At 38.0% G+C, this 21564-nt stretch overlaps 1 protein-coding gene across 4 annotated transcripts in view; it reads left to right on the top strand.

Moving 5' to 3' along the window:
• The first annotated feature begins 276 nt into the window (after nucleotides 1-276).
• gabrg2 (gamma-aminobutyric acid type A receptor subunit gamma2) overlaps nucleotides 277-21564 on the top strand; it is a 67047-nt gene continuing 45759 nt past the window's right edge. For all 4 annotated transcript variants that reach the window (XM_059350963.1, XM_059350965.1, XM_059350966.1 and 1 more), the window contains exons 1-2: nucleotides 277-873; nucleotides 14200-14339. In XM_059350963.1, the coding sequence (XP_059206946.1) occupies nucleotides 758-873; nucleotides 14200-14339 (256 nt within the window). In that variant the 5' untranslated portion in view covers nucleotides 277-757. The remainder of the gene's footprint in view (nucleotides 874-14199; nucleotides 14340-21564) is intronic.

Here is a 21564-nt window from a genome sequence, read left to right on the forward strand (position 1 = left end):
CTCCTTTAGACCCTAACTGTGATTATTAAAACTGTTAAAAAAAAAAAAAAAAAAAGAGTGTACTTGCTCCTCATTAGCCTGTTAGGGACCCTAGGATGTTTCCTTGTGAGCCTTTAAATTAAATTTTAATTGCTGGATCACATAATTATGGAGCAATTGTCAGATGTGTTACACTGATGAACATTATTATGTTTTTTTAATCATTTTCAAAATATATATATGACCAGGCATCACGTGGTATACACCAATTGTGTGCCAGTGAAAAATAAAACCACCATTTTTACTGTAGCACCAAGCTAAGGCTTTTTCCCTCTATTCAGTGCAGCCCTGCTTCCGCTTGGTGAAACCACGCATGTGTTGATCCGTGCTGCAGCAACGTGCATCAGTTCCTCTCTGACCCCACTGTTAATCTGCATTCAGACTGAGACTCCACTGCTTTTTTTTTTTTTCAGCTGCTCGATATTAAGAGTAGCATATTACAGGGGGGCTTCTTCTTCGCCGTCTCCGGCAGTGTTTTTTTTAGGGCCCTGCTATAGTGCTGACGACTCGACAACAGACCAAAAAAAAAAAAAATTCGCGACGCGAAAATCAAGCTTTCGACTCGCATCGATTGTGTTTTTGGCTCATTTCACCCCACCGCACGTCCGCCTCGGGTCTAGATTTGCAGACCCGCTACTGCTAACGTGCGTAATGTATCGTAGAGAGGAAACACAGTAAATAGACGGACACGTCCATCTGCAATAAAGAGGAAACGAAGATGGTGATGATGGCTTCACCAAATTTAGCCTCCAAATGCTCGACAGCAATGGCGAAGCCTTCCATCCCCCTGAAGCTGTTTCTCTGGGTCTTTATTGTCGTTAATCTCCCTACAAGGTAAGATATTCACGCGTGATATTTCCTCTTTAAACTCTATGTTGCTGGGTAGCGGTGCTGTGTCTTATTTTAACACATAATGTTGCGGTGCCTCCCATCTAATGCCAACACAAGCCTGCTTTTAATGGAATCCTGACCGATTATATAGCTGAGGTGTATCTACTTTTATCAGGAAAAAAAACATGCAGTGTATACATATTTGCGGTTTAACATGGAAGTGTGATATCCATTTTTTCAGAAAGCCATAGCGACACATGCATCGCGTCTACTGGGAGATTTCTCGCACCATAATATGTTTTTTTCAAATAAAATAAAAGCGACAGAGTGACTTAAATATTCCGCTGTTTTTCAATCAGGTTATTTAATTAATACCGGGATTTTTTTCCCCAGATGAACATTCCTATGAAGCGATCAATGCATCACACAATCTGTCAAGCGTTAGAAATAGCATAGTGGCAGGCTAATTTGCTTGAAGCTATGGCTACATATAGTCCCTGGCTAAGCTGTCTTTAAGGATCAAGTCTATTCTAAGAGCTAAAGCCTTATTATTAAACGCAGGATGTGGCCGAATAGAAAATATGGAAACAGTCGTTTATATTAACTTGAATGACGGTACCCACGTATTTCAAATTAAATAATAAAAAAAAAAGCATTTCAAAATGGCAGACAATCACACAGATAATACAAGTGTAAAGGCACAATAAGGACAAGAATAACACATATGGACTCATCCCTGTCCTCCCCACACACACACACACACACACACAGGCAAAGGGACTGCCATTTCAGCTTTAACTGAGGTGCAGATTTGAGTTTGTTGAGAGAAGCTGTTTGCTTGTCCCCCCCCTGTCAAGACATTATTCTCGTGCACTAAGATGAGAGAAGTCAAGAGGAATGGATGGTTAGGCTCCTCGCTTCGCTTTCGTCTTGTGCTGCTGGAGGGTGAAAAATGGAGGCAGATAAATCAGTCGACGTTCAATCACCGTCATGCTGATCGCAACCTCAGGGCTCCCCTGCCCAAAGCCTTCATTGTCAGGCCTGTGTGTTTTTTTTTTAATTGTATGGACAAGTAGTGTTCACAATATGCTTGAGTAAACACTACACCTTGTCCCATTGACTTACATCAATAATTGAGATCTATGTGCAGGTTATGGTTTCATCAGCAGGATGTGTTTTCTTTAAGTTTATATACGAGTCCTGTGTATTAATTTGGAGACAGCCATTGCTCGGTAAATTGCATTTGTGATTCATGTATGAGACGTCTTACATAAGACTTCTCTCAAGGCCTCTGGCATGCTTTCAGTAATCTATGCTACTTTGTGACTCATTGACAGTTACTATGTGTAGTGGTGTCTGATTGCATCACCATACATTAACCCCGGTGCACAATCCACTCGCAAGTGGAAGTAGAGGACATTTTGTTACAAATGTTGTGGCATATAGTTCCCTCAGTCAATAATAAGGCTTCAGATGTTAGTCCAGGGCCCACGAGGAGAGTTTGTAAACCTCGGTATTATGGCCATGACGGGAGGAAGTGATGTCAGATGACAGGAAGTGCTCTGCTCAGGGTTTCTATAGTGCCAGGTGATGTTTACATATATATGTTAACTCACCTTGAGCATTTTTAGGTGGCAGGTGAAATTTGTTACGTGACATTACAGTTATTAGGTTTCAGGATTGTGTTTAACCCTCTGAACCTCAAGCTGTTTCTGGGCATTTTTTTGCTGCTGTCACAATTTCATCACAGTGGCCTAATTTTTTTACTGCAATATGTAAGTCCTGCACCTCTATGGAAACAGCACAATCATGGCTAGAAGTAGGGAGAACCAAAAATATCTTGTGTGCAGTACAACACAGGAAAAAAATGGGGGCTCCACATGCTATACATATTGAACTATTTACATTTTTCACAACCTCTCTTGTCCTCTCCTCTCGGCTCTGTGTAAGCAGCCTGCTGTTTGTTGACCTTTTACTGAATTTTTGTCATGTGACTGTAGGTCTCAGCTGAGTCATGCATGGCTTCCTAGTTGGGCTGAGAAACACATAATTTAATGTTTTATTCTGGTTAGAGAAAATTACTTTATTTTTGGTGAATTTTTAAATGCGAAGAAAGAATAATGTGATTTACTATTTACTATTTTAAGCTTAGATTTTGATATTGTTTTCTGGTGGAAGCATCCATCCCACATGATTTGTTCAAGGACTGTCAAAGATGTGAAAATATGATAATAATTTATTTTTAATAGTTTCTGGCTATGATTATTATGATAATAGTTGTTTCATTCTGGTGATTAAAAAACAAAACAAATATGCCTTTCAAACCCACTGGTGTGTTGAGTGGTCCAGAGGGGTAACTTTGAGCCATACTAGCTTTTAAAAAGTCTCTAAAAATGATCACTCTTGATAATATAAAATAATAAATCCAATTTCTCTAATGCCTGGCGAATAGTAATATGTTTCTTATTGTCTTGCATAATTAAATGAAAAATAGAAAATGTTTAGTAGCCACATTAGGGTCATGCTATCAACATTATATTTGGAAAATGACTTGGTATGGCATGTTTTTTCTAACCCTTTCAGCGTTTTACATCATCACAAGAAAACATTTAAAGATGCACCAATCTGACTTTTTCAATACCAATACCAATCCCTGGAGTATAAAGTATAGAGCCAATACCAGTGTTTCATTAACAACCTGACTCACTGTATGGAAATTACTGGGATCATTCTATTGGGTGTAAGACAACATCAGGCTTAATTAAAACATTGCTTTTCTGACTTTGTAAAAAAAAACCTAACAAGTAAATACAGACATGTTTATCTACTGAACTTCAACATGTACAGGAATTACAATTCAAGCCTAAACCGGTTGAAAGCAATAACTAATAACTAGTGAAAACATAAACAGGAATTCCAATTGCAATTTATGGTCAATCGAGATATTTGAGTCAGTGCTGGTTCAATATAAGCATGGGTATTGATGCATCCCTAATAATATTCTGCAAATGTGAAAATGTCGTGTTGTATTTTTAACTCTATCCCATGTCATGTAACATTTTAATGTTGAATATACTGTTTATCAATGCTAACAATGCAGGATTCCAAAAAGGTAACAAAAGCAATAAAATGCCTAATAAAGTCATAACTTCGAGAGAAACATCCATACAGCTACCTGATAAAAAAATGCCTTGTACTAAACCAGTAATGATCAAATAACAGATACCTTGCCAACAACATATACACCCACACTGAATCTGAATTTGGCACAATTGTTTATAAAACAAATAATGATGAAGATATTTCATTTACATATTTTACCAGTTGCTTAGCATTAGAATATTGAAACCCCGGATCTGTATTGTTAAATTCTGCCTAACGTCAGCTTTTTAGATGGAGTATACAATGGACATAGTACATGAAAAATAGTTGATAAATAACAATAATCAAAACTGATGAATTAATATAGATTTGTAGTATTATTTTAATTTTTTAAGTGTGGATTATGCCAGTTCTATGATGTCATTTCTAGTGCATGCCAGTTATACCTACCCCAGTTAAACCTGCTTATTAATAAGAGCGCTTCCTTTATATTCCATCATGGGAAGCCTACCGTGTCTAGGACTCAATCAACACTATCTGTCTCTTGTCATCACTTGGAAAGGCTTGGAATGTAAAATATTGAAAACCTGTCAATCTGTCATGTATCCCATAAAGACTATCATATGAATTGATGTCTCAGAATTCCTAAAATGTTTCTGATAGCAGGCAGATGTCAATGTGTTTTTTGTGTTGGTTTCAGACAGTTTGACAGGACAGTAGAAGAAGACAGTCAAAGCTCATAGCTGCCTCTTGCTTACAGTTTCGAGAGTCTGTCGTATTATTCATCACCCAGGAGGTATTAAGGTCAGAGTGATTTCAGATTTCTGGGATGGAGTGGTGTGAATTAGAGTGGTGATTACTCCCATTTACTCAGGCCAGTGAGTAGCACAAGAAAGCTGAAGTAGGGTCATGGATATTGGCACACAACATGCCTTGAGTGTCCTATCTAAAGACTGTGGCTTTTACTAGTTTTGTTTTATTCTAAGAGTAGATAAATATAGATCTACTACCCTTCGTCCAAAAGGGTTGGTCCATTTCTATTTTAAGGACGCAGGTACACTGCAGGTGAATGAGGCTACTAGAGTAGTGAGATGATACGTTTAAACGCTTTGTTTACCTCTGTGTTAATCTATATGGCATGAATTCAAATGCATGGAGGGGTTTATACTAAACACTCAATTCTGCATTCAATGTAGATGCACTGCAGTGTCCCCCTTTCATATGAAGCTTCAAAAAGTTGAAAGCACCAGGATTTAAATGCAAACAGCATCCCACCCAGAAGTGGACCCTGCTAATACTCCCTTTACGATTGACAAGCTCTTTAATCCTCCACATTAGACAGCATCTTAATGACTTATTAATATTTCATTGTGCTGCTGCTAAGGGTTGTTTACATCATCTTTAAATCAAACCTCAGATTTAAGTTACAGATTGGCCTTTTAACTTAATACACAGCATTGGCAACATTACAGATTGGCCTAATGAGCCTTATTGTACTTAATCGCTGACAGGTCAGTGTCAGCTAATCTATGTGATCTGGTTCAGATTGAACTGAGAGAAGTATATTAGTACACTGCTACTCACTACCTGAGGTCAGTTAAATAGAGTAGGCTGATATAGTCCAGGTGATAGCTATTTTCATCTTGGTCTGCTTTTTTTTTTTATTTATTTGCCTTTCCTAATTGTTCTCTTAATGTAAATCACTTTGAGGTTTATTATTATTATTATTGTTGTTGTTGTTGTTGTTGCTGTTGTTGTCATTATTATTGTCTTTTTCTTCTTTTTCTAATTATAAACAACTTTATTATTATGACATTATTATATTATTATTAGAAATATTAGTTAGAGCCCGATCGATATGGGACTTTTGAGGCCAATGCCGATACTGATTTTAGAGGGGGGAATTAATTGATAACTGATATGGTGGCCGATATAGTAATTTTTTTTTAAGGAATGAAAATAGACAATTTCTTAAAAAATCTGGATTGTGCACTGATTTTTCAACAATCAAAATGCAAATGCACCCAAAGGGCTACTTTCTCAAACATAAAACTTCATTAAACTATATTGTTGTACATTGCTATACATTATACAGTGTGTTACACTGTCAGCCAATTCTATAAAAGATAACTGAGAAAATAAAGAATAACTAGGAATAAAAATAAAAGCTAAATAAACATAATTTCGGTTCAGTATCATTCCTTTGATGACTATTTAAAAAATATATAATTAAAATAATTAATAGCTAACACCGTTTCTAAATCCAGGCAACCAATTTTTTTCTGCATTCTATATTTTGTAAAAAAAAAAAAAAAGTCTTCATAACGGCACATATCGGACAGCATATACACAGATAGAATAGGCCTTTGATGGACTAATAATAATAATAATAATAATAATAATATGGGAGTACCATAACTGTAAAATGCAAATTAAAAGGCTGGTTGTTAAAGCAGGAGCACAGTGAAACTCCACTTCAAATGAATACAGTTTATTCATTAGTAAAAAAGTGTCCAGTGTATTGTTATTCTGTTATATTAATGGTAGAGTTTATGAGAGGAGGGTTGTAGCAACAAAGCGGCATGCAAGAGTGGTTTGTTGTGTCGTTGCCATAGGTGAAGGACCAATTTCATGTCGGTTGATAATAAGCGTGAGGGTTCATTAGATTTAGTTCCTTTATTATCTGGGATTTAAAACATGCAAATATGATAGCTCAAGGGAACTTGATGGGGATGCTAATGGCAGGCACATAGCTGTTTCCAGAGCTGACATTGCTATCATTACCCTACTTAGACCATCTCATGAATGTGTAAAACTGCAGAGGATGGGAGCTCTCTGCTGCTCTACATGAAACCTGAGATTAGATTTTAATTGGGAACTGTTTGATAGTAGGGACAGGTTTTTGTCTGCGGCATGTAGAGCAGATGAGTGTTTATTGATAATGGTGCTATATGTGAAGGGGTAGAATTTATGGAAATATCAGATTGTCCTCAATGGCAGTAGCTGCGAACACAACACTTAACTCCAGCACTCTCCATCGTTACATACACAGCCGAGGACATGCATATGCATGAAAAACAAACACTGATGCACACACAAACACATAAGAGCACACACACACTGGTGCACACCTCTCTGTGGATCTTCAGGTACCAAATTAGTAGGCAAAACCTCAGATCTGCCTGCAGTGGAGAACACATGGCTCTTCCTTTGATCTGCTTGTCTTTGGAGCATTTCCATATACACAGAGATACTCTGTGAGATGAATAAAGATGATGAAATTGCAGCAACCTAAAAAAACACCAAGGAAGTTTACACCCTTATCTGCCTTGCTTATCTATCTATCTATCTATCTATCTATCTATCTATCTATCTATCTCTCTATCTATCCATCTATCTATCCATCAACCTTTAGTCATGTAATGTTTTAAGCCACCAGCATAACGTTACACACTCCCCCACATCTAGCCCGCAGTCCCCAATTGTTTTATTTGCCCGAAGGAAGTAGCATCTTGTTAGCTCAAGGGCGCTATTAAGAATGCCACTATTGAGCCTTGGTCTGTTATATTATCAGTAGGCTTCTGCAACAGTAGTTTATCTATTTTGTTTTCCAGAGACGGTACAATGGTAGGAAAGTGCTATGTAGTGATGGAGTTTATGACATCTGAAATTGTCACAGTAACATTTTAGAAACCTAAAATGATAAGCATAATGTCTAACTGTGGTCTCTGTGGCCCTCTGTGCCACTGACACTGTAGCCTTGGACACAACACTGCAGTGCACAGAGCTTCAGGAGTGGCCAGTGTCAGATCTCTGCAGAGCACCAGAACACAAACACCAACGGTATGATAAGAGTACCCAAAACACAAGATTCACTCTCAGTGGTTTCTGTGACATAAAATACAGCAGCAGCATGCAACAATGCACTTCCCATACTTGAGGGGCAGCCTATCTATAGGCAATCCTCAATAGATATTGAGAACTAGGCTACAGTTAAGGCCTACATTATCCAGTTACGTATTTTCATTTAACATTTGCCAAAAGCCTTAGTGTGCAATTGCGTGCTTTAAATGCATTCTGCATTCTGTATCGTGATCTCTCTCTTTTGCATGCAAGTCAAAATAGTTCCAATTAAAAACTACTTATACATATGAGCAAGATTGTTATAGAATTAACTAGAATCATTATACTGCTGTGATTGTATAGGGTGAAACTGAGCATGAACGAAAGGCTTTAGAGGAGATTTCAAAATATCAAAATATGTATAGCCTAAAATATTACAATATAGTTTATAGGCCACATTGCCCATACATGTGTACATCTATCTATACATCCATCTATCTATACATGTGTACATCCATCTATACTTCCATCCATCTGTACATCTGTACATCTATACATGTATTCCATATTTGCCAGGGAAAGTTACCTGGATATATTTTTTATAACATCCAGTAAGGCATATCTAAAAGGGTCCACCTAAATAAAAATGATTAAGATTTAATGTTTCAGACACTAGTGTTTGGTGGAGATGGATGGCACTTAATGGCACTTTATGCAGTTGAAGGAAAAAGTGCTGGTCAAAACATTATTCCAGCTGAAGAACATGAGAAAGCTATCAGTGCCTCTATTCCTGTACTTTACCATGGAAATGATGTCTTCTATTTCCTCACCATTACTGATTCTTTATTATTTCATTCAGAAGTCTTTTGTCCTCTCACTGGGAGCTCCCAACTGTTTCACTGTTGCTCTTTTGTGCTTTTGGCCGAATCTCCAAACCCTTCTTTGCTGGAATCTCTCTCTCTCTATCTGTAACTATTTATCACTTTTCTGTTGTGTCTCTGTCTTGTTCTGATGCACTGAGTGCCTGAAAAAAAATCTGTGTTATTTATCAGTTTTCTGTCATCTGAGGCACAACGTCCATGTAATTAGTGCAGTAGGCCCCTCTTTGATGCATATGCCTACAAGGAAGATCGCCAGAATAACAGGAGCAATGGAATGTGTGGTTGATTGCACATTCTATTCAGGTCTTTGGTTTTCATGGAAAATTACCTCCCTCCAAGGAGTGTGTGCACATTTTCACTGGTGCATAGTGGAGAAAAATACATTCATAATATCCCTGTATTCCATATTAATCTAAAAACTTTGCTTTAAGACAGGATTATTTAAAAAAATAGAGGGCAGTAACAATATCTGTCTATTTTCTAAACTTAAAATGAAAAGGTTATTGTCTAACTGTGGTCTCTGTGGCCCTCTGTGCTGCTGACACTGTAGCCTTGACCATAACACTGCAGTGCACACAGCTTCAGGAGTGGCCGGTGTCAGATCTCTGCAGAGCACCAGAACTCAAATACAGACGGTAAAATAATAACACCCAAAACACAAGATTCACTCTCAGTGGTTTCTGTGACATAAAATACAGCAGCAGCATGCAAAAATGCCCTTCCCATACATTTATAATATCCCTGTAATCCATAGAAAATCATAAAACTTTGCTTAAAGACAAGATTATTTAAAAAAAAAAAAAAAAAAAAGGGCAGTAAATTACAATATCTGTCCAAGGACACAATCTGCTATGAATGGACTCCAAGGTATGAATGTTTAATCCCAGATTTCATTTAATAAAAAACAGAAAAGCTGATTTTGAAGAACTGAGTGTTGGACCAGACATTATGTATTTTTAAAAAGCACTGCTCTACCATGTTCAGTCAGATAGATTTATAAGAAATATATATATATCTTGTCTTTATCAAGGATGTTTTCTTCTGAATCTTTTTCTATTATTTATTTGTTCTAGTAAGTAGCATGACTCACTTAACTGCAGTACTTTTACAAACCTCTTAAAGATCATATCAAGTTCAAAACATAAATCAGTAAAAGATGTTAGGGCCAGGTGACATCGCCAAAATATTTCTGCAAAGTTTTCTTGTAATTTAACAACAAATAGTTTATATGAAATGATCACTCAACTGAGTATTTAGTCACTTAAAAGAATAATTTAGTGCATACAGTTTCAAGTGAAATTATAGAGAAGAAACATATTTCTAGCTATATACTGACTATGTTTACATGCATGCACACAAATACAGAGTAATATTTAAAGCAAGGTTAAGACAATACTACACTGGGTTATTTCCATAAGTAGATTTCTTTGGTGACTATTAAACAATTGAATGAATGAAGAAAATCTTGCACTGTTGTATTCTGAGTAACGGAGTTAAAGGGTTGGAGAAGCTTGTGACTGAAATGTTGAGTCCAGTTTTTGAATTTTTAAACTGAGTGGTAATGTAAAGTGTGATGGAAACACCAAAGAGGTTTTCTGAGGAATTTGAGTTAGTATGTGCTTGTTAATCCTCCTGTTATGTTTGTTTCTCAGGAACAGCAATAATGTTTGTGGGTCAATTTGACCCGGGGCATGTTTAATAATGTTTAATAAAGAGTGTCAGAAACTAAAAAATCCCAATAAACATTGTTTATATTTCATTAATAACTCCACTACAAACCATTTCAATCAATATTAAGTGCAAGGTGTTCTTTACCTCTCACAGGTCATGGTTCAATGAGGATTCACTCGTTTTTCATAAAAAATGCATGTTAAAACTTTTTTTATGTACATTGCGAAGACCTACATATAAAATACAATGGTTTGACATGATGTTGATTTCTTAAAAATTCAATTAATCAATTAAAAATGTATTGTACATTTTTTTTTTATCTTTATAATTTTTATGAAAAAATACTTTTAACTATTTTTTCTTTTAAACTTTGAAATGGGTCAATTTGACCCGCAACATAAGATGATAAGTTTTGGAAACAAAGATGAAAACAGTCTCACAATTTTTTATTTTGTTTTCTCATTAAAATGTGGGTATACTTTAGTTTTAATATTTATTTAGAAGAAATGTGTATTGTGTGTAAGAATTGTGTATCCCAATATCTTGATGCAGTACAGTTCCATTGAAACATGATAAATTATCATTTTGAAGCATCACTAAGCCAGTATAGACATCTAAATCATTATCTCACTTTGAGTTTAATTAAAGCCTTACTAATTATTCTGGAATATTGCTATTTTTTCCTGTAATTTCATGTTGTGACTTGTTTTCAAGTTGTTGTTTTTTCTGAGGTTGCAAATCTCATAAAAACCCAACAACCGAACTGCATTTATTTTTGACTCTTCATGCACCAAACCTGTCTAGAAGGCAGGCCCAGACGCTTATTGTGTAATGAACTGCTGCCTCAGTAAATCACACACTAATTACACACAGACAGTGTGAGCACAAATTGAATAAAAGGATGCAGCCCATATTTGCTGGCTGCTTTTATGTCCATAAATCTGGCCCACAGTCTCTCTCACCATTATTTACAGATCACGTACATGCTTTTCTGTCTACTCTTCTCTTTGTCACACGCACACACACACCTCAGCCCTGCTGTCTGCCACTACACACCTTTGCCTCTTATTGCAGACAGCATTATGTAGTGCAAAGTCTCCTGGCACACTGTAGTCCCTCTCAATGGCAGCATGTTGTTGTCAACGTATTAATTCACCCTAATGCATTTCCTTTCCTCCATCTTCTATTCAGGTCTCAAACCTCAGAAAGATCTGTTGTAACAGAGACAAACCTTCATTTCAGACATATAATTTTCCAAGCTCATACTTGTCTGTGGGAGAGAAGGAAAAACATTTGCAGACCTACTGTGGCGTTTTTTGTGGCCAAGGGGCTCTTGAGACATCATTATCCTTTCAGGGTGAGACCTTTCAAGGTGAGGAAGTAAACTCAGGAAAATAGGATCGTCCTCTCTAGTTCTCAAATAATCTTTGGGTCGGGGGATAAAAACCCTGTTTACCATTCAACAAACAATTCTGCTGTCAAGTCCCTCAACTTTGGCATGTTGGAATTTGTCCACTGAGTTGGAAATTGAAGGAGCCTTAGCTGTTATTGAAGGCGGTTGTGGAGGTTGTCATTCACACTCTGGGCCTGACAGTAATAGTATGTGCATTTCTAACATTTCTTAAGTCACTTATGTACCATTTTGAGAAGCAGTGGAAAGACTGAAATTCGATTTTGGCTTTTTCTCTCAGTTACTTTTTACTTTTGGCAGTGGTAAAACCAATCCTTTGGGTCAATGTCTTGTCCTTTATTGCACTAATACTAAAAAGGAAACATCTCAGCATGAACGAGTGACCATTATGAGCTTACTTAAGGCTGAACAGGAAGAGAAATTCATGATAATATCTCCAGGTGGGCATTTAACGCCATGTCCAATTTACTTGGCATTAACACTAACATCAGCTGTCTAAACTGTGGCGAAATTGCATGACTGATGCTAACAAAGTTGCTGACTATCTAACCACATTACTTAAATTGAACATTAGCTACATCTCTCCATGGGGAAAAGGTGTGTACAAGGCTTCCAGGAGTATAACAATTAAGGATAGAAGTGATGTGTCATGTAGATGATATTGGCTCTCAGCTGGTGTGGCGGTGAACGCTAATATGCACTGATGTAGTTCCATTTAAAATGAATAAAAAACTATAAAACTCAGATAATAACTTATCCCCGTTAAATTATCTAATGGCATGTCCCCTGAGAGACAGCATCATTCCAATCAGCCATAAGCTCTTTATATATCTATTTCATATCCTCTTAGATGAGCATATTCTGTATGAGAATGAGCCTAATGCCATTTTCATGCAAATTTTTGTATTATTGCAAGTCTAGCCCACCAGATATATTGACCTATCACAGATATATTGCCATCCATTGGTATCAGTGTATAAAATGTCAATAGAGACCTTTTTAATAGAATGTATAATTCAGAAATAATGCATCTTGGGGTAATTTAGAAATAGTGTTATATAGCCATATATTTTATTTTTATTTTAATTAAATGTATTTATCATTCTAATGGTCAGCAATTAACTAATAATGAACATACAGTACTGATGTCTTTTTTTTTAGCTGTTTATTTAATTTGAATATTTTATATTTTCTAATTTTTCATTTTAGAAATTGGTTGATATCATCTATAATAATTTTAGATCAACAAGTTCTCCAACATAAACGACAGATTATGTTTATGAACAGAGAAGGATCTGTTATTACCTCCATCAAATTATGGATACACCAATTCGTTCGGAGGCGAGCCAGACGGTTTTGGACGAGACCTGGGCGATCTAGTCGATGGTGGGATAACTTTGTTGAAGGAGTAGCTGATGAAAATGCCTGGCGTGAAAACTTTCACATGCCCAAAGATGCCCTTATCACTTTAAGTGATGCCGTCTGGCATGCATACAATCGAATTCCACACACTTTCACGGCACTGTATGCACGCAGATTTCCCCCCAAAAAATAAAAAGTGAAGACGTGACACCACTTTTGCGTCTTCTGTTCAGGTCGTCATCATGTAAACGTAGCCTAAAATCGGTACCATGTACTGTAGGTCTCATGAATCCCATATTGGTCAGGTTCTACTGAGAACCATGGAATTACAAGAAAAAAAAAGATGTCATTTCCATGCACGGAATGCAGAGATCTGATGCAAATAAGTCCAGCCCTTTCATGTCATTTTAACATCAAAATTACAAATCTTATATGATGTGGTCTAAATACATGATGGGATTGGTTTTGAGGTACTGGTCAGTTCTTCTCCAAAAAACTAAATGGTCCGGGATGTCCATATTTGAAATAATTAATCTGAATCAGACTAATGAAGCATCTTGGAAGAGACGTTTCTTTGCAGATTACAATCTTTTCATTAGGTGACATTGCTGTGAGAATGTGAAAGACCTTGTGTATTGTGGAGTGCTACAAAATGGAGACAAAGGGGCTTTAACAGCCGGTAGACCGGAAAAATTTGAATGTTTGGTAATCCTGCAAAAGGTTCACTTTTTTTCACCGTTCTGTAACCCATATTTCTCAGTGGTGCAACTTTTTTGTCTGATGACAAACGACAGAAACATAATGGAATCAGACAATTAACCATGAATATTTCAGTTTATCTCTAGCTGCTATTATGTGGTGATGAAAAGGCTTGAAAATACGCAAAGTTCATCTCCAGTTCACCTCACGAAGCCTTCAAAAGACTTTCTCTCCTGTGTCTCTCTTCTCCTAATATTTCTCTGTAAAGAAAGCAGAGCAGGCTAGGAAAAACACAGCTTTCTCTCCCTTTAAAAAGAAATTATTGATCGCATGCATTTATTTTCTCTCTTCTCCCTGCAGCTCCTTCCAGACTGATGACGATGATGAGGTGGCTAACAAGACGTGGGTGCTGACTCCCAAAGTGTACGAGAGTGACGTCACGCACATCCTAAACAGCCTACTAGATGGATATGACAACAAGCTCAGACCTGACATTGGAGGTGGGCGCCGATTTTTCACAGATGATCCGTTTCGTCACAGAAAGACAAAGAGATGCACCCACGTTTATGGCCGAATGCGCAGTCGAACACGTATATGCACTCATTAACTGACAAACATGCTTATACCCAAGAACATAATCCATGATTGTGCATCCTTGTGAAGCCTGAAAAACTTGTTTATGAAAGCAAGGCAACCTCAAAATACACCCCGCTTTAATCTTTAACATCGTTCTCAAAATTGTCACTAAGAAATACATTGAATTAAGGGAACGCTTCTCTGAGACTTTCTCCTTTTTGTTGAAAATCAAGCAGCAATTAGAGGAATTGCATCTTAAGGCACTTGTGGGAAATGAGGGGAGACACTTATATATTATAAAAAAAACATATCTAGTGACAGTAAGGCTGCATACATACAGAGGCAACAAAAACACATCTTTTAAGAAGATAAAAAAACAGCCTTGTGGTGCAGTTGATGACAATGCTTCCTCTCAATAAATCATCGAGAGTCACTGACTTCTTACACTGCAACAGCTTGACTTTACAAAAAGAAAAGACTTGCAGTTCGGCCTTAACACCAGTGACTCGTGACACTTTACTTGGACTCTAGCCTGATTGCTTGGAATCGTGTAACATCTTCCCAAAGCACAGAGTACTTTCTCCCTGACAACAGGAAATTTAAGAAATTAATCCGTCAGCAGCCAACCACAATGTACAAACAATGGAACAGAGCCACATTACCAGTGGTGGATTGCATCATGATAGCTATCTAGTTAACAGTAATGCTGGAAGTCACTTGCAAAAAGTTTACCAATGAAGCTTGGCTATTGTCTGAATTTTAACCCCTAAGCAATGAGCCCATTTGTATGTATGTGTGATGATGTCACTGTAGTAGCCATTTAATTTTAGGTTTTTTTAAATTGACCTCACTGTATAAAATAATCACAGCCTCATGAAACTTTACAACCACAATTTAGAGACCTATAGAGCATTCAGAGGATGTATGGCTTCCTCTGGTTTATTGATAATAAGGAGGTTTCTCAGCAGTTTACAGAAGAGATGTGCTCGCCAATTCTTGCAGAAATCTCCAAAATATCAAAGGTTTTTCATACTAAATCACAGCATTGATTTTCTATGGGGCTCCTCTTGGTCTAAGTGTCTTAATGTGGTCTTTTGGAGGTATTTTGGACCATATTTACCATTTCTCTGTCGGTCAAAATGGTAAAATGTTGAACCAATTCTGAGGAACAAATGGAATCAACCCAAAAATAAATCCTTACAAATCCTAGATTGTACATTTCGACAATTCTAGTTAAAATGGATTGACTTACTATTTTGTATTCTAGATTTATGACTAAAACAACTTGACACCGTGTTGAGCTGCTTCTCAAATTCATCTTCATGTTCTCAGCTTTAGATGATGCCACCACTTCTAAGTGGCTCGACTTTTGACCTGCTATCTCCCCCTAAAGTCCCCCTATCCCCCACCCCTACCCATCTGAAACAGAGGGTTAAATCTAAAGTGACCCATTGCTTTTAAACACTCAGAACACAAAGTTTCAGACTTGGACTTGACTTTGTTGCAAAGACTTGTGACCTACTTGTGCCTTGCCTCACCTCTGGTGGTAGCTAGTAATATTAGCCATGCCACCTGATACATATTTTAATATATCTGCTGCTAATTGTACAGTTATAAGAAATAATGACTTTTTAATGGCACCAAATGAAAATGGTGGGCCAGCTGCAGCGGATGGTCTGCAGAAATGAACAGGAAAGGTTTAATATGCACACTATACAGTTCATTACTAGTGCAAGGTGTCCATGTGTTTTAGCCTCTGTCCGTTCTATGTGTGTGTTTGTGTTGACAGACAGCTGGGCTGACTATAAAGAATGTGTGCCTCTGTTTATGTTCATGCCTGCTTTATGGTCGGGCTAGCAGCAGTCCGTCATGGTCCTGCAAGCCTTGTCTTGTCGATGTGAGGAGTAGACAAGTAGCTCACTCCCTTCACTTTGACAGACAGCTGGGCAGGGCTCCCCTGTCTGCACAAGTGCACATATATCCTAAAGCCTGTCACGTCCATCTGCAAGAGCAGAATAGGGAGATATTCAGTACCCTTGAATACTTGATTCATGGGTCAGTATTCCTGGGAAAACTGGTTTAAGTCAGAATCTGTCACACAGTCTTACAGAATAATAAAGATAGAACACTCTATATGCTACAGTGAATTGCTTCTCCGTCTGCTGCCGGGGTGCAGGGTAGTGGTGTATTAAAGCAGCAGAATGTCCCAGTCTTATCAGTATATGTCAGCCTTCAGTTACAGCTGAGACCTGTTACCATTTGTTTGCCTAAATTAAGTGTTGAGTACACATGCAGGAAGAGGAAACTGCACCCTAAACACCAGCAGCAAAGTGATTATTCCAGAGAAGAAAATATTGACCCCCTTTTTTTAATGTCTCCCAAAACAAAATGATCACAAACTGATGAGCCAGCTTTAAATTATACTCCGTGCAGTAAACAGACCAGGACGGCCTTTGAAGGAGAGGTCTTGTTTCTTAATAAAGCCTGACTACATGATTTTTGGAGATTAAACTAAGGATGCAACAATATGCACTCAAATCAAATAGATGTATGTATAATACAGATAGAGAAAATGTTCCTCTTCTTTGGACAAATTATGGTGTATTAGAACTTTTTTTTTTTTACAACAAAATTTAACTGTTTTCTCTTTGTTTGGACTGAATGTGGTCATAGCCACAAATCCCTCTACTGTTGTCCTAAAAATAGCACATATGTGCCACCTCATTAGCTGCTTCTTCACACCTGCCACTGAGAGATTTTGCTATTTGGGATGTACCCGGATCCGAATAAGTTATTTGTGAAAACGCAAATAATGTGATGAAGTTTTGTCTTTTCTATCCAAAATTGCTCATTATTCTTCAGGGTAAAAAAGCCATCAGCCATTGCATTCGTTGTCATGATGAAAACTCCACTATGATGACATGGAAATGTATTTTATAATTAATTATAAGCAGATATTAAATCAGTTTGATACATTGAAGGCACAGAAACTTCATTGCCAATTAATATTTGCTTAGAAAATATTTGCCCAATTTAACACAACTTGCTGTGTAAACCAATCCCATTTCCAGTCTTTTTTTGGAACACAGATACAGAGACAGATCATTTTGCTGATTCAGACCATAGACTGTATATAAATAATGGACCTAGTCACCGTGACGTCACCCGCTGGTTTGTGGCCAGTTTGAAGCATCGAGTTTGATATTACGGCTGTCGCCATCATTGTTTTTTGAAACCGGGAGAGACCATAGGAAACAGGGGTATCTAAAGATAAACTGTTAACAATAAAACAACATATACATTACCAACCACAAAAAAATTAACAGCCCACTCCTTGGAGTGTCTTTTAGTACAACCAAATACTGAACAAGACATTTTTAAATTAACAAAATATTTAACAAAACTTTCATGAACTAAAAACACGGTGAAAGGGTCAAAGTTCTGAGACGAAAACACACACAAGTTCACGGCTGTTAGCGACCTGTCAATCAAAGTTAGCCACGCCCCACATCATACCCTACTTTATCGTCTATTTCTACTAAATGGGACCATTATTTCCACAATTAACATCATAATGTATTGGAGAATACTTAAAACAAGCAATTGAGACCATTATCTTACCGCAAGAATAGATAGTTCTTTTATAACCACCGTCAGCGACCCCTGTTGGATTTTTGAAAAATTGCAGGCTTAAGGCACTTCCGGGTTTGATTCACTGCTCAGACTGGGAGGTTATCCTGATATAGATCCATATAATAACGTCTCTGTACACCTCTACTCACCGTCCAAACCCAGATTCCACCCACCTCCTTGAAGTTGCACCAGCAAACCAGTCCTCATCTCTATTGCAACAAAAAGGGGACAATCCTCACCGGCTTCCCCGCTGCAAACATGGCCGATTATTTTAGAAAATATATTTTTTTTAAAAGCCCAAGCCGGAGGTACCACTACTGAGAAATGACCCGATGCAGCTTTAAAGTATGACTAATGAATTGACAGAAATGATGGCACAAGATGAAAGCAGCTGAGTAATATGGATAGTAAATCCTCTGCACTGCTTTCATGTTTTTTTTCTTCATGTGCTCTATATAATATGTAACAATGCTGCATATAATGTGACACATTTCATGAAGGGCAGCATCTATGTTCTTAAGACTTTAGAAGTGCTATAAATTGAAGAGCAGCTCAGATCTGCTTTGAGGTGCCGCTTCAGCCCAGAGAGCCGCTGCTTAGCTGGGCGGCTGGCTGCCACCGTCTTAACCATCATCTTCAAACACGCTATGATCTCGCTCGCTCAGTGGTGGTATTCCAGCTGCTGCCAAGTTACACAGCTACAGAGGGGTTATAATTAGCTGGCTATACTGTCATCTGATCCACCAACCAATCAACCAGCCAACACTACCAAGGCAAAGCGGAGCTTCTCCTCCACTCCTCAGAGTGCTGACATGCTGTGGATTTAGATTCACTGCTGATTGTGCCACAGCCTCCCTTTGAAGTCCATTGTGATGCTCATTTAATTTTAATGTCCCCCGAGTCTACTGTACGTATAAAAACTGAAGCAAATAGGACAGAGACATTGAAAGGGAAAGAGAAAATCCTTAATTCATAAATCATAATGCATCCATGGCTTTGATCAAGGTTGTTGCCTTCTAGAAAATAAATAGATTGAATTCAGAGAGTTACTGTACAGTGACTTTAATGGATTTAATTAACAAGTCTAAATGATTGCTGTATTCTGTCAGTTTATGAGCTAATTTCATCAGCCTTTTTACCAGGACGCATGTGGTGGGTGTGCTGGCTTGTCGTCTCAGGCCGCAAGTTAAAAAAATCTGAGCCACTTTATGTTCACTGGCATCCTGGAATAATATTTCCCTGGCATCTGTTTATGCATTTATGAAACACATCCACTTTCCACTTGGCTCCATAAAATAAGACACATTTTGTTTTTATTTATTAAAATTCTATTTATGCCATGCTGGTAACTTTACAAGTGATCTTAAAAATAATCCAGTCCTGGGTTATAGATTTTTTCTGCATTGCATTTTTCAGACTACATAGATTATACATGTGCCAACACAATAATGTGCAGTAGAATACTGATGCATCTGCCCAAAAGCCCTGCTTAACTGTTGAAAACAATATGTAATATCAAGCAAAAACCATTGGGAGCATTGTGTGTGTGTGTGTGTGTGTGTGTTCCTGACTTTATGGATGTATTAATGTTTCCCACTGAATTTGTTTGTGTGGTAGCGGGAGGTGTCAATCTTTGGCCTGTAAAATAGGCCAAAGTACCAAAATACTCTGTAAATCTTACATAATCTGTTTTATTTGTTTATACATTTGATAAAAAGTATAGCAAACAGTAATTATTGTAATTATTTTAGCCAAAGCAACTTGCTAATGATCAGGCACCCAAAGGTGCACCCCTGGCTGCACACCTGACCGGCTGCTGTTTGAGCCCTGATCCAACAGTTGGAGCTGCTGAGTTGCTAAGCATTAGTTGTGTTCAGAACATAATGCGATGAGTATCTTATTCACTACTATCGTTGTGTTATTGATTGATTTTAACTTGCTCATGGCCAATAAAGTGCATGTGTTATAAAACGTGCATTTTATGGATTCACAATGTACAGAATATTACAGTACAAATTACATCGGCAGAATACTCAAGCAATAGTCATATTGTGTTTACTTGCCAACCACGGAGCCATTTTGCATTCACTAAGTGTGGTGAACATGTTCTATGAGTGCTATTGTGTTTTAAACAAGTTTCGACCAAACATTCATACAGAATGACCGGGAGATAATTCGCTCCATCTAGCCATATTATGTACTGCTTTTGCAATATATGACAATAGGCGCGTTTCCATTCGGTACTTTTCCCCCTAGTGAGACGCTATGGGTGTGGCTACGGAGAGAGGATCCATCCAAGATTCGGCAGTTAGCGGCTCAGGTAGCGGTTCAGAAAATACCTGCCTCAGGTTGATACTTTTCTGAGCCGCTACTAACTAGTCAACGCTGACTGGATACGGTTGAGGTGGCGCCTTCGTGCATGCGTGATAAATTTGCAGACTGGATGCTGAGGGGTTAACATCTCCTGCTCTGACTGCAGCTGGAGAGACTGCTGCGGGAGGACTGGGCCGCTTGTGAATGCTTTGGGACGGCACCTGCTACTCGTTAAGAAGAGTAGGAATAAGTCTCCAAAAGTCTCCAATAACACCAGCAAAAGTCGCTATATTTGTTGCTAGTCCCCTTATTTGAAAAAGAGTCGCTAGAAGGGTCTGAGTAGTCGCTATATTTATTATTTATTTTTATATTATTCAGACCAAGTCACTATGTTGGCAACACTGCTTGCCGCGTCGGTCTGCTGTCACATTCGAACTCTGTTGGTTAGCCGCTACAAAAGTACCTGTGTGGGAACAGAGGTCGAGGGGAACTAACTGGTGGGCGTAGCCAAAACACTCAGCCGCTTTCCAAAAAATACTCAAAAAGTACTAAGTGGAAACACGCCTCATGGAACTGATAAATTGCTGCACAGCGTCCTGTCCCATGTCACAGCTCCTCCACAAGCTCTCCACACTGAAGAGTTGGTTGGGTAGACAGAGTTACGCTAAGAACATACGACATAAGACTGCAGATGGGTACGTTTGTTTGAGAGACTGAAACAGAAGGATGGCCAGCTAGTGAGCAAGGACAGGTTGTGCAAAGCTCTTCAATGAAATTTGATTAAAACAGTTAAAAAAAAAAAAAAAAAAGAGAAAATCAATATGTGGCGCTCACTGTTGATATGTTGCTGGCCACTACAAATAAATTAATCTGTGGGAAACACTGTATTTCCCACTAAAAACCAGTTAATTTGGATGATTTGCCCCAACTGGGGACAAAAGTTGTGTCCTCAAGTGGGGAAAAAAGCAGATTTTGGGCCCAGCGGTTAACCGATGTGTGCACATATGCATGAGCATGTATGTCAAAGTGTGTGTGGAGGAGTGGGGGTGGGGGTGGGGGTGCAATGCACTTCCATGTATGCCTGTGAGTGACATGAAAAATGGATGCAAACTTGCACTCACTCCCTCTGTCGATCTCTCACACTCACTATAGGTCCCGCTTCAAGCCTTACCATGACTCTCCTCTCAGACATAACGCGCAGTC

This window comes from Centropristis striata, chromosome 15, assembly GCF_030273125.1.
Source record: "Centropristis striata isolate RG_2023a ecotype Rhode Island chromosome 15, C.striata_1.0, whole genome shotgun sequence".
NCBI classification, from domain to species: domain Eukaryota; kingdom Metazoa; phylum Chordata; class Actinopteri; order Perciformes; family Serranidae; genus Centropristis; species Centropristis striata.